Raw genomic sequence first — 14,633 nt, 5'->3', positions numbered from 1 at the left:
GCCCTCAGTCCAGCCTCTCTCAGCCTATTGTGGACAGTCTGAGCACTGATGGAGGAATTGTGTGTTCCTGGTGTAACTCGGGCAGTTGTTGTTGCCATCCTGTACCTGTACCGCAGGTGTGATGTTTGGATGTACCCATCCTGTGCAGGTGTTGTTACATGTGGTCTGCCACTGCGAGGACGATCAGCTGTCCGTCCTGTCTCAGGCGTCTCACAGTATGGACATGGCAATTTATTGCTCTGGCCACAGCTGCAGTCCTCATGCCTCCTTGCAGCATGCCTAAGGCACATTCACGCAGATGAGCAGGGACCCTGGGCATCTTTCTTTTGGTGTTTTTCAGAGTCAGTAGAAAGGCCTGTTTAGTGTCCTAAGTTTTCATAACTGTGACCTTAAATTGCCAACCGTCTGTAAGCTGTTAGTGTCTTAACGACCGTTCCACAGGTGCATGTTCATTAATTGTTTATGGTTTATTGAACAAGCGTGGGAAACAGTGTTTAAACCCTTCACAATGAAGATCTGTGAAGTTATTTGGACGGTCCTGAAAAAGGGACATTTCTTTTTTTGCTGAGTTCACACACACAGTATAATTTTTCTATGCAGTGCCTTTGGAAAGTATTCAAGTCCCTTGACTTTTTCCACATTTTTTGTTAGGTTACAGCCTTATTCTAAAATGTATTAAATAGTTTTTTTTACCCTTATCAAATCGACAGACAATACTCCATAATGACAATGCAAAAACAGGTTTACAATTCTTTGCTAATTTATATATATTTTTAAACTGAAATATCACATTGACATTAGTATTCAGACCCTTTACTCAGTACTTTGTTCAAGCACCTTTGGCAGCGATTACAGCCTTTTGTCTTCTTGGGTATGACGCTACAAGCTTGGCACACCTGTATTTGGGGAGTTTCTCCCATTCTTCTCTGTAGATCCTCTCAAGCTCTGTCAGGTTGGATGGGGTGCGTTGCTGCACAGCTATTTTCAGGTCTCTCTAGAGATGTTCAATCGGGCTCTGGCTGGGCCACTCAATGAACATTCAGACACTTGTCCCGAAGCCACTCCTGCATTGTATTGGCTGTGTGCTTAGGGTCGTTGTCCTGTTGGAAGGTGAACCTTTGCCCCAGTCTGAGGTCCTGAGCGCTCTGAAGCAGGATTTCATCAAAGATCTCTCTGTACTTTGCTCCGTTCATCTTTCCCTCGATCCTGACTAGTCTCCCAGTCCCTGCTGCTGAAAAACATCCCCACAGCATGATGCTGCTACCCCCATGCTTCATTGTAGGGATGGTGCCAGGTTTCCTCCAGATGTGACACTTGGCAATTAGGTCAAGCAGTTCAATCTTGATTTCATCAGACCAGAGAATCTCGTTTCACATGGTCTGAGAGTTTTTAGGTGCCTTTTGGCAAACTCCAAGCAGGCTGTCATGTGCCTTTTACTGAGGAGTGGCTTCCGTCTGGCCACTACCATAAAGCCTGATTGGTGGAGTGCTGCAGAGATGGTTGTCCTTCCGGAAGGTTCTCCCATCTCCACAGAGGAACTCTAGAGCTCTGTCAGAGTGACCATTGGGTTCTTGTTCACCTCCATGGAAGAGTCTTGGTGGTTCCAAACTTGTTCCATTTAAGAATGATGGAGGACCACTGTGTTCTTGGGGACCTTCAATGCTGCAGAAATGTTTTGGTACCCATCCCCAGATCTGTGCTTCGACACAATCCTGTCTCAGAGCTCTACAGACAATTCCTTTGACCTCATGATTTGGTTTTTGCTCTGACATGCAGTCAACTGTGGGACCTTATATAAAACTGGTGTGTGCCTTTCCAAATCATGTCCAATCAACTGAATTTACCACAGGTGGTCTCCAATCAAAACCGTTTTTTTGCTGCGTCATTATGGGATATTGTGTGTAGATTGCTGAGGATTTTTATTTATTTAATACATTTTAGAATAAGACTGTAACGTAACAAAATTTGGAAAAAGTCAAGTGGTCTGAATACTTTCCGTATGAGCTACAAAAGTATTGGGACAATGACATTTGTTGTTGTTTTGGCTCTGTACTCCAGCACTTTGAAATTAAAATGATACAATGCCAATGAGGTTCAAGTGCAGACTATTAGCTTTAATTTGAGGCTATTTACATCCACAGCGGGTGAAACTTGCCTAACTTTCTCACTCATTATTCACGATTCATTCAGGACTATCTGTAATCATGGTAGCATCCACATTAACGTATAAGTGTTTAGAGACATATTCTAAACAATAAACTTTTGTCTACTTTAATACACAAGTGAATTTGTCCCAATACTTTCGGTCCCCTAAAATGGGTGGACTATGTAAAAAATAAAGTGCTCTAATTTCTAAACAGCTCAGCCAATATGTATGTAAATACCCTTAAATTAAAGCTAACAGTCTGCCATTTAACCTCAGTCATTTTATCATTTCAAATCCAAAGTGCTGGAGTAGAGCCAAAACAACTAAATGTGTCACTGGCACAATAAAATACAACAATTTCTAAGATTTTACTGAGTTAAGGTTCATATAAGAAAATCAGTCAATTGAAATAAATGAGTCTCTAATCTATGGATTTCACATAACTGGGAATACAGATATGCATCTGTTGGTCACAGATACCTTTAAAAATAAAAAAGGGTGTCAGCGTATCGCTGTATATTCAAATTTCCATCGATAAAATGCAATTGTGTTTGTTGTCTGTAGCTTATGCCTGCCCATACCATAACCCCGTCACCATGGGGCACTCTGTTCACAACGTTGACATCAGCAAACCACTCGCCCACACGACGCTATACACGTGGTCTGCGGTTGTGAGGCTGGTTGGATGTACTGCTAAAATCTCTAAAATGACGTTGGAGGCAGCTTATGGTAAGAGAAATTAACATTCAATTCTCTGGCAACATCTCTGGTGGACATCCCTGCAGTCACCATGCCAATTGCACGGTCCCTCAAAACATCTGTGGCATTGTGTTGTGACACATTTTAAAAGTGGACTTTTATTGCCCCCAGCACAAGGTGCACCTGTGTAATGATAATGTTGTTTAATCAGCTTCTTGATATGCCACACCTGTCAGGTGGATGGATTATCTTGGCAAAGGAGAAATGCACACCAACAGGGATGTAAACAAATATGTGCACAAAATTTGAGAGAAATAAGCTTTTTGTGCATATGGAACATTTCTGGGATCTTTTATTTCAGCTCATGAAACATGGGACCAAAATTGTACATGTTGCGTTTATATATTTATTTATATCTCATAATATAATTTCAAAGTATGCAGTAAGGTGTCTGTAATAGAATAAACGTGGAAAAACGAATGTAGACATTAATAAATGCATTTCCACAGCCAAAATATTTTTTACAAACAGTGAGGAGTGCCAAGATGGAGGCACAGTGGCTTCAACACAGCGCCTCCATAGTCATCTAGTGTATATATAAATATTTGCAAAGGAAGGGTTGGTAATACCAAGCTCATAACAGAGGTCCAGTACCTTGATGATGTTGGCCATATGCTCCGCTCCTCTCCAGGTCAGATTGCAGCCTGTGAAATCCACTGTCTTTATAGACGGAGAGTACTTCACACTCTGGCAGATAGCTGAACATTAGAAAACACCAAATCAGACAAAAAAAGATCACGTGGTCATAACTTGCACACAAGAACACATTTTCTCACTTTTCCCACTATGTCTCACTCACCTTCTAACCCCTCGTCTGCTATAGGACAGTGAGCCAAAGAGAGATTTTCCAAAGCGACACTTTTGGCTAAACCCTGGAATAACAACAAACTAGCATTAGTGGGTGCCCTGCAGAACCTTAAGTTGGTTCAGGTGAATCTGCAACTTGCTACCTTCGTAAGAGTGATAAGGTCTCTCTCTCTAAATGGAAGACCATGGAGTTGGAGGGTCTTGAGGTTTGGTGAAGCTGTCAGACACTCCCTGAGTGCTTTACACAGTTTGAACGTCATCTCCTTGGAGCGGATGGCTGGAATCTTCTTCCTATTGCCAGCCCTGTACCTTTCTGAGAAGGGTAAAGAGAAGAGACCATACAAGGAATAAGGACAGGTTATAAAGCAAGGACCTCCTACTTCAAGTTGTTTAGCCTACTTGATGTTTACCTGGCTCTCCGATGCCGAGACCGCTTTGGTAGCAGCTTCTGACTGCAACATGTTGTAGCTGTTTATTGATGGTCAGAGAGTTGAGTATGGGTGTCCAATCTGTCAGTTTGAGCCGATCCCCGTTAAAGTCAAGCATCCCTTGACTCAGGTTTGCCTTGACTGCTGACAATGGGACTGAGTCCTGCATAGCGCATGCATAATCATAATATGACTCAAAGTCTTGGGCACCTCTGCGCCGAATTTGGACTGTGTCCAACATTTCCAATCTAGTGGCAGAAAAAACTAAGAGTTAACTTAAAGGAGGCAATATGGAGGTTTAGGAACTTGTCTGCGTCAAATTGTAACTTGAATTTTTATTTAATATCATATAGATAATATTAATACATTTTATTTAATGAAACTAGCTATATAAATCCTTAGTTTTAGGCAAACATAGCTAATACTTTTGCTCATGCCTAGTCTGATTAATCAGGCTTTAATACACAATAAATGGGTGTATACAGCCTGAAACGAATGCCTAAAAATCTTGTAAGATGTTCCTTAGAAGCCAGAATGTTGAGTAAAATAACATTTAAACGTAATCTACCAGTTGTCTGTGCGGTTTGTCCTTCAGCTGCTTGAAATTTGAGACAAAATATCCACAGGAAAGTATTGTTTAATCAACTTTTTAGAGAGCTGGTAGGTATTTGGTTCGGTTCAGTACAGGGGTAAAGTTAGATTTATATTGGATATTCCATCCGCTCCTCAATAGCTATTGAGTCAACCACACCATGACATAGCCCTTGATCATGACTAGGGTTGCATATTTTCAGAAAATGTTGAGAGGAATATTCAGAGGTGTAAACTTTCCGTGGGAATTAACAGGAATTGACGGAAATATACTGCTCAAAAAAATAAAAGGAACAGTTAAACAACACATCCTAGATCTGAATGAAATAAATAATCTTATTAAATACTTTTTTCTTTACATAGTTGAATGTGCTGACAACAAAATCACACAAAAATAATCAATGGAAATCCAATTTATCAACCCATGGAGGTCTGTATTTGGAGTCACACTCAAAATTAAAGTAGAAAACCACACTACAGGCTGATCCAACTTTGATGTAATGTCCTTAAAACAAGTAAAAATGAGGCTCAGTAGTGTGTGTGGCCTCCACGTGCCTGTATGACCTCCCTACCACGCCTGGGCATGCTCCTGATGAGGTGGCGGATGGTCTCCTGAGGGATCTCCTCCCAGACCTGGACTAAAGCATCCGCCAACTCCTGGACAGTCTGTGGTGCAACGTGGCGTTGGTGGATGGAGCGAGACATGATGTCCCAGATGTGCTCAATTGGATTCAGGTCTGGGGAACGGGCGGGCCAGTCCATAGCATCAATGCCTTCCTCTTGCAGGAACTGCTGACACACTCCAGCCACATGAGGTCTAGCATTGTCTTGCATTAGGAGGAACCCAGGGCCAACCGCACCAGTATATGGTCTCACAAGGGGTCTGAGGATATCATCTCGGTACCTAATGGCAGTCAGGCTACCTCTGGAGAGCACATGGAGGGCTGTGCGGCCCCCCAAAGAAATGCCACCCCACACCATGACTGACCCACCGCCAAACCGGTCATGCTGGAGGATGTTGCAGGCAGCAGAACGTTCTCCACGGCGTCTCCAGACTCTGTCACGTCTGTCACGTGCTCAGTGTGAACCTGCTTTCATCTGTGAAGAGCACAGGGAGCCAGTGGCGAATTTGCCAATCTTGGTGTTCTCTGGCAAATGCCAAACGTCCTGCACGGTGTTGGGCTGTAAGCACAACCCCACCTGTGGACGTCGGGCCCTCATACCACCCTCATGGAGTCTGTTTCTGACAGTTTGAGCAGACACATGCACATTTGTGGCCTGCTGGAGGTCATCTTGCAGGGCTCTGGCAGTGCTCCTCCTGCTCCTCCTTGCACAAAGGCGGAGGTAGCGGTCCTGCTGCTGGGTTGTTGCCCTCCTACGACCTCCTCCACGTCTCCTGATGTACTGGCCTGTCTCCTGGTAGCACCTCCATGCTCTGGACACTACGCTGACAGACACAGCAAACCTTCTTGCCACAGCTCGCATTGATGTGCCATCCTGGATGAGCTGCACTACCTGAGCCACTTGTGTGGGTTGTAGACTCCGTCACATGCTACCACTAGAGTGAAAGCACCGCCAGCATTCAAAAGTGACCAAAACATCAGCCAGGAAGCATAGGAACTGAGAAGTGGTCTGTGGTCCCCACCTGCAGAACCACTCCTTTATTGGGGGTGTCTTGCTAATTGCCTATAATTTCCACCTGTTGTCTATTCCATTTGCACAACAGCATGTGAAATTTATTGTCAATCAGTGTTGCTTCCTAAGTGAACAGTTTGATTTCACAGAAGTGTGATTGACTTGGAGTTACATTGTGTTGTTTAGTGTTCCCTTTATTTTTTTGAGCAGTGTATATGCAAATTAAAATGAATACCATTTAAATGTAGATGTTTTTTGCATTGGATATATTTACCATATCATATGGAGACAGAAACATAAACCTTTCCCCTTATTATAAGTAGACATAATTGCACATTATTAAATCCTTCCTATAGAAAAAAATCAATTTAGGTACAAATTGAACTTTAATTAAATGAGTTGACTCTTCACATGGGATGATTTCACTCAACAACAAAAGGGAATACTGAATGATCCATCGCAACTCCCAAAAACATTTAACATAAATCTGTAAAATGAGTCTAGAAACTAAAGCTTTGGTTGTCTTCCTCTCAGGCTTCCATGTCTTCTCCTTGGACCTCCTCAATGTCCACCTTTTGAACATCAGACTCTGAGGCCTCATCTTCACTGTCACTTTCCAACCTTGTTGAGGTTGGCTCGTTGTCAGGCTCAAAAAGCCTCAAATTTGCCCGGACGGACACCAATTTTTCCACCCTTGTATTGGTCAGCCTGTTGCGTGCTTTGGTGTGTGTGTTCCCAAACAAGGACCAGTTGCGCTCTGAGGCGGCTGATGTTGGTGGGATTTGGAGGATGATGGAGGCAACGGAAAGAGCCTCAGATCCACAAAGTCCCTTCCACCAGGTGGCTGATGAGATATGTTGGCACGACTGCCATATTGCATCTCCATCCCAAAGCCCTTGCTTGGAAGTGTAGTTCGCCAGACTCCAAAGAACCTTGCCCTCATCCAGGCCAAGGTGGCAAGACATGGTAGTGATGACACCATAGGCCTTGTTGATCAGGATTCTCTTGCCAGCATACTTGGGGTCCAACATGTATGGGCTTCAGGCAGAAGTATTCACGCTTTTTGATGTATTTCAGAACTGCAGTTTCCTCTGCTTGGAGCAACAGTGAAGTGGGCAGGGCAGTACGGATTTCTTCTCTTACATCTGCAAGCAGAGTCTGAACATCAGACAGGATGGCATTGTCTCCCTCAATCCGTGCAATGGCTACTGCTATAGGTTTCAGGCTGCTTACCACTCTCTCCCAAAATACATCATCCAGGAGGATCCTCTTGATGGAGCTGTCCATAATCGGCAGACTGTGATATGGCCATTTCTTGGAGAGACTCCTTCCCCTCCAGGAGACAATCAAACATGATGACGCCACCATCCCAACAGGTGTTGGTGGGCTTCTTCAATGTGATGCTCTTATTCTTCTCACTTTGCTTGGTGAGGTAGATTGCTGCTATAACTTGATGACCCTTCACATACCTAACCATTTCCTTGGCTCTCTTGTAGTGTATCCATTGTTTTCAGTGCCATGATGTCCTTGGGGAGCAGATTCAATGAATGTGCAGCACAGCCAATGGGTTTGATGTGAGGGTAGGACTCCTCCACTTTAGACCAAGCTGCCTTCATGTTCACAGCAGTGTCTGTCACCAGTGCAAATACCTTCTGTGGTCCAAGGTCATTGATGACTGCCTTCATCTCATTTGCAATGTAGAGACCGGTGATTCTGTTGTCCCTTGTTTCTGTGCTCTTGTAGAATACTGGTTGAGGGGTGGAGATGATGTAGTTAATTATTCCTTGCCCACGAACATTCGACCACCCATTAGAGATGATTGCAATACAGTCTTCTTTCGCTATGATTTGCTTGACCTTCACTTGAACTCTGCATCCAGCAAATGAGTACCGTAATTTCCGGACTATTAAGCGCACCTGAATATAAGCCGCACCCACTGAATTTAAAAAATATATATTATTTTGAACATAAATAAGCCGCACATGTCTATAAGCCGCAGGTGCCTACCGGTACATTGAAACAAATGAACTTTACACAGGCTTTAACGAAACACGGCTTGTAAAAAAATAAAATAATTACCAGTAAGCTTTAGTTGTCTTTTTGCACTGAGTCAATTCCTCACGCTGCTGTTTCCAACGTCTTATCATCGACTCATTAAGACCAAGCTCCCGTGCTGCAGCTCTATTTCCTTTTCCAACAGCCAGATCAATCGCCTTCAACTTGAAAGCTGCATCATATGCATTTCTCCGTGTCTTTGCCATGATGAGGGTGACAAAATGACTACCGTAATCAGAATGATGGGAAGTTTGAGAGCGCTCGATTTAATCTAAACAGTAAACAAAAAAGTTGTTTGACCTTAACCCGTTCGGCAATTTCATTGGTCTAATGAAAGCTTCATGCAGCCAAAAAACTGAGCACGTCACAGAATGTGTTTTTTTGGAGAAAAAAAAATGTAAAGCGGGAAAAATCCATATATTAGCCGCGTCATTGTTTAAGCCGCGAGGTTCAAAGCGTGGGAAAAAGGTTGCGGCTTATAGTCCGGAATTTACGGTAGATAAAGCATGTCTGGTTGGAGGGGTGTATGCTGGGTGAAGAACATTCAGAAATCTCTTCCAATACACATTGCCTGTGAGCATCAGAGGTGAACCAGTTGCATACACAGCTCGAGCAAGACATTCATCAGCATTTCTCTGACTACGTTCCTCCATTGTGTCAAACAAACCTCTGATTCCAGGAGGATAATGAGCTCTTGCTATCAATAAGGTGTCTGATTCATCATTCTCATCTTGAATAGAACTAGAGGGACTTTTGTCAGAGGTTGCTTGTTGTGAGCGCTGAGGGAACTTTATGCACTTGGCCAGATGATTCTGCATCTTTGTTGCATTCTTCACATATGATTTGGCACAGTATTTGCAAATGTACACAGCTTTTCCTTCTACATTAGCTGCAGTGAAATGTCTCCATACATCAGATAGTGCCCATGTCATTTTCCTGTAAAGATTAGAAAACAAAACTAATACAATTCCTTGTACAGATAAATAGTTAAGCAGTTAGATTAAACCATTCCTTTGTATGATACATGTTTTAAGATGAAACATGTATGGAAACAGGTGATTTAACACTACTCAGATAGCAGGCTAAAGCAAGCTAAAACACACATGGTAGTAAAAACTAACTAGCAGAAATTGTTAACACGTTAGAAATTATTTAAACACACTATGCTGTAGGCTACTATTTACTAGTTAACAAAAAAATCATGTGTGTCATATAAAATATATTCACCCCACCCAGTATTGTAATCAAAACTTACCAGTAAGCATGTAGTCCTTGTCTCAGACAGTGTAATGTGATGGAAGAGTGCAGTGCACATGTGATGGAAGAACGCACTGTGCATGCAGAGGGTTGCAATTCCATTGAATTGGGGATAGTTTAACCAAAATATGCCACAAGACCTAGAATTGCCTTATTTTAATCCCACAAAAAAGGTTCACTGTTATAAGCTAACTTTGTTGATGAATTTAAACAAAATTCCAGGGCTTAACTTCCCATGGAAAATATCTGGGAAAATTCAGGAAATTTACTGGAAAGTTTTCGACCCTTTGCAACCCTAATCATGACTCTCAGTTCCATTATATTACAAATACTGTAAGAGTCATCAGACGAAGGCGTTTTCTGGGGGGGGGGGGGGGGGGGGTGATAAGAGCCGCAAAGCTCGGTCTGAACATTAACACGCAATCGCTTGCGGTACGGTTTTGGAAGCATAAGGACCTTATCTTTAATATCAGCTAGAATTTATTTATTTTTTTACTAAAAGGTTAAATTGATACACACCTTTAGAGTTTGTGTTCCACATGGACATATTACAGCGCTTTATGGAAACCAGACGGAAGACAGAGTGGACTGACTACCTGTACTAATTAGCTATCTGCGTCTCCGAACACCTGTGTATGAACGGAAGATAGACGCAACAAACGAGTTGTCACTGAAAAATACTGTCGGCTGCAACTGTCTTAAAACCGTGTACAGGAAATATGTATTTTGCATTTGTGAAATTCGTTTGACGTGATATGAAAGCAGAGGGATTTCTGTTTCTAGAACCGTACCGCAATTGAGAATCGATTCACATTTAGATGGAGTAGTTGGCTGTTTTGGCTTCCAGAGCCAATTCACCTTTAAAACAGAACATGTAAGGTCCTTGGACTAAGGAGTAACGTTAGGCTTCTTTAGTCCAATATTATGCTAGCCATGATAATTAACATTTTTTATTCTGAATCAGGGGAGAGTGGATAACAATTGACACTGTGTGAATTTATATATCTGAATGTTTTTTTCAGATTTCAATCTTCAAAAAAGTGTGGATTGTTCTCCATCCTCCCCTTGATTGAGAATATACCATTTTCATTGTCATGGAATGCTTGGTTCAATAGCTATTGATGAGAAAAACCTGAATATCCAATATAAAATTAACTGAACCATATACCAGCTCTCTAAAAAACATTGGGTAAACAATACTTTCCTGTGGATATTTTGTATAAAATTCAACATTCTGGCTTGTAAGGACATTTTAGTTGCACTAAAAACTAAAAGAGAATTGCTACTTTATTTAACAACTTTATAAAGATAAAGAATATTATAAGGTGGAGCACATTAAGAAATGGTTGGAGCTTAAGTAAATTAATGTCAAGAACATTAACAGCCTACTGGTAAAAAAATATACAACTAAATGTAAAAAAAAAATTATATATTATTTTGATTGTATATTATTGTTTATTTACCGGTGCTATTGTTCAAGGATACGATTTTGAAATGTTTAAGAAAAGTCACTGTATTTTTGTTGTGTTGCACAAACAAATTGCACTGAAAAGGAAAAACAATTGATTGTGTATCCATAAACCAGGGTCCAGTCTACTCACTAGAGTCTGTAGAAAAACAAATCAGATGAGTTAGAAAGTGTTGCTAGACTTTTACTGTGGCCAAACAACTTAAAAATGGGGTGCCTGGACACTATACGGTACAAATATAGCACTGTACAGAAAAAAAAACAATTATTTGTGCCGATGTTAAAGTAGGTGGGGAGTACTTAGTAGGGTTTGTACAATCTATATATGGCATCATTTCATTGGGCTCTGATTAATACGGAGTGTTGCTGGCCTTTTACTACGCCCATTACAATGGCCACAATGCAAATCACTGTATAGGCATTGCATACTGGCTAAGAGAGAAAAATATATACATTTGTGCCAATATAAAAGTTGGGTGGGGAGTAATCAGTAGGGTCTGTAGAATCTATATATGGTGTCATTTCATGGGGCATCTATATATGGTTAAATGATGACATTTCACTGTCTGCTTTTGTATTTAATCTAAATCATGCATTTTATTGTACTAGGCACTAATTCATCGATTTTCAGATGTGTTTTCTTGCTTGATCAAGTGACATATGAAATTATCCTTGAAATAGAAGCCATGTGTGTGCGCCAACGATTTACACGGATGATGGCGCAATGTTTGTGTTTTGTTTTCATTTATGCACTTTTGCGCTGTGATTTTTTGGGAACCATGATATTTTAATAAACATCTTTATTTTGCATTCAAGCCTCAGTTTTGGATTTATTCCTTTTTTCTACAGTGTGCAGTCTCCATCTCTTCCAGCATCTAAATATGGTGTCATTTCATGTACACACAATCTATTGTTTTTCCTTCACAGTGCTATATTTGTACCGTATAGTGTTCAAGCACCCTGTTTTAAGCTGTTTGACCACAGTAAAAGTCCAGCAACAATCTATATTATTCAGAACCCCATGAAATTACACCATATAGATTCTACAGACCCGACTGAGTACTCCCCACCAGACTTTTACATCGGCACCCAGAATAGTTTTTGCTCTATAAACCAATATGTATTCCATATACAGTGATTTGCATTGTGGCCAATGGAATGGGTGGAGTAAAAGGCCAGCAACACTGTATTAGTCAGAGCCCCATGAAATGACACCATATATACACATTCTACAGACCCTACGGAGTATCCCCTACAATACTTTTAGTGCTGCACCCAGAATAGTTTCTGCTTTTTAAGCCAATAGGTATTCCATATACAGTGATTCGCATTGGGGGCATTTAATTGACCTTTGAACGTGTTTTAAAACCCAAATCTAATGCAAAGGTCACTTAAATATGAACAAATATGAATCATTGTTAATGTGTAGACAATTATGTTTCATATATCATGAATACAGGTTATTGGCACCTTTCTACTATTACCTGGGGACTTGTATTGTGACTTTTTTAATGTTGCTGATGTAGCTATAGCTAATTAACTTGCAAGTGGGCTAACTGGCTAATAATAACTAGTTAGCTACATCAACCTTGACTAGTAGCACATTGTAGAGTACAAAAGTTGGTGGTAGCTGACTACGTTAACGTTACAACACTGATAGCATTTGGGTATAAGCTTCAGATGAGATGCCATCCAACGTTCCTACTAGTCGCTAGCCATGACAGCTTGCTAATGCTAGCTAACGTTAGTTAGCTGCAGAGTAGATAGCAAACAGTTAGCCAGCTATGGCCCCAGTTAAACCACAAGCTATCATTAATAAACATACATTCACTTTCAATTGTTGTAATGTCTTATGATTGTAAAGCTAGCTACCAAGATACACAACATGCAACAGCTCACCTGTCAGTTTCTCTAGGAGTTATTGTTTCCTTGGTTTCCTAACCGCGCCAACAGTCAAAACTGTGCAAACCCACCTCTGTTCCGCCAGCAAGAATAACGGCTATAGTACATAAGCAAGACATAGCAAGAATAAACCCGTGACCTCAGCGATTTTCTTTCGAAATAAAAGTCCCGCAAAGAAGATGGTAAAAAAGAATACAAATGTTCGAAATTTTTAACATTTTATGAAGTAATGTTAGCAGACTTAGAATGTTGTTTAACAAAATGAAAAAATGAATACAGTTAATCGCTTTTATAGCACAAATTATATTATAACATTGACATTATTGTTAACAGCATAAAAATGTATGATTACTATACTGAAAAACATAAACAGAACATGTTAAGTGTTGGTCCCATGTTTCATGAGCTGAAATAAAAGATCCCAGAAATGTCCATATGCACAAAAAGCTTATTTCTCTCAACTTTTGTGCACACATTTCTTTACATCCCTGATAGTGAGCATTTCTCCTTTGCCAAGATAATCCATCCACCTGACAGAGGTGACATTTCAAGAAGCTGTTTAAACAGCATAATCATTACACAGGTGCACCTTGTGCTGGGGACAATAAAAGGCCACTCTAAAATGTGCAGTTTTGTCACACAACACAATGCCACAAATGTCTCATGTTTTGAGTGTGCGCAATTGACATTCTGACTGCAGGAATGTCCAACAGAACTGTTGCCAGATAATTGCATTTTCATTGTCATGTGAAATCCACATATTAGGGCATAATTTATTTAAATTGACTGATTTCCTTCTATGAACTGTAACTCAGTAAAATATTTTAAATTGTTGCCTGTTGCGTTGATGTTTGTGGTAATGACAGTAATACAAATGACAAAACATGATTTATGCTACTATTAATAATAATAGTAATAACAATATGAATAATAATATTGTAATGATACATGTTAGAAAACACTTTTAAATCCCATTGTTAATTAGCCCACTCATATTGCACGATGTTCAGTACATTTTTCATATTGGACATACTGTACATTGTGTTGTAGTAAAAGGGGGTCCATTCTGCTCAGGAGCACCTCTAGTTTCCAAAGGAGCGTATATACTCTATACTTCATATGAATTTAAGATGACCTATTCATTTTTAATGACTTGCATGAAATAAATCTTATGAATTATAAATGTTATATTTTTATATAAATTATTTAAAAAATCTATATTTTTATTTAAATGACTAATGAGATCAAGGAAGTCATGAATTAGAGGAAAATCAAAAAAATTTAAATGCCCGATGTGTAATGAATGACTCATAGAATTAATTAGGTTATCTTGTCAATTGTACTGGAGGGTTTGAAAGAATCTTTATGGATCTTTTTGAGGTTTTGGATCTCTATAGTCAGCACGTGATGATACTGGAAAATAATTTGTTTATGTACTTTTCCAAGACTAGATGTGAAAGAATAATCATCTGTTGAATGTTATGGTGCATGATTCTCTGAAATGTCATTTTGTCTTTCAGGAACTGAAAGCCTGGTACCTTTGACATGTGATGTTCCTCTCCTTGTAAATATATTGTTTAAATTC

The 14,633-nt window shown here is 40.3% G+C and overlaps 1 protein-coding gene across 2 annotated transcripts in view; it reads right to left on the bottom strand.

Moving 5' to 3' along the window:
* cep78 (centrosomal protein 78) overlaps positions 1-13,143 on the bottom strand; it is a 30,289-nt gene extending 17,146 nt beyond the window's left edge. For both annotated transcript variants that reach the window (XM_014172175.3, XM_014172176.3), the window contains exons 1-5: positions 13,046-13,143; positions 4,123-4,388; positions 3,856-4,025; positions 3,705-3,777; positions 3,500-3,603 (exon numbers count right to left, since the gene is read on the bottom strand). In XM_014172175.3, coding sequence (XP_014027650.3) covers positions 3,500-3,603; positions 3,705-3,777; positions 3,856-4,025; positions 4,123-4,381 — 606 coding nt within the window. In that variant the 5' untranslated portion in view covers positions 4,382-4,388; positions 13,046-13,143. The remainder of the gene's footprint in view (positions 1-3,499; positions 3,604-3,704; positions 3,778-3,855; positions 4,026-4,122; positions 4,389-13,045) is intronic.
* Between the last annotated feature and the right edge of the window lie 1,490 nt (positions 13,144-14,633).

The sequence above is a fragment of the Salmo salar genome, chromosome 24, assembly GCF_965601325.2.
Source record: "Salmo salar chromosome 24, fSalSal1, whole genome shotgun sequence".
NCBI classification, from domain to species: Eukaryota; Metazoa; Chordata; class Actinopteri; order Salmoniformes; family Salmonidae; genus Salmo; species Salmo salar.
The sequence above is the reverse complement of the archived record's forward strand: the minus strand, read 5'-3'. Positions and strand labels throughout refer to the sequence as shown.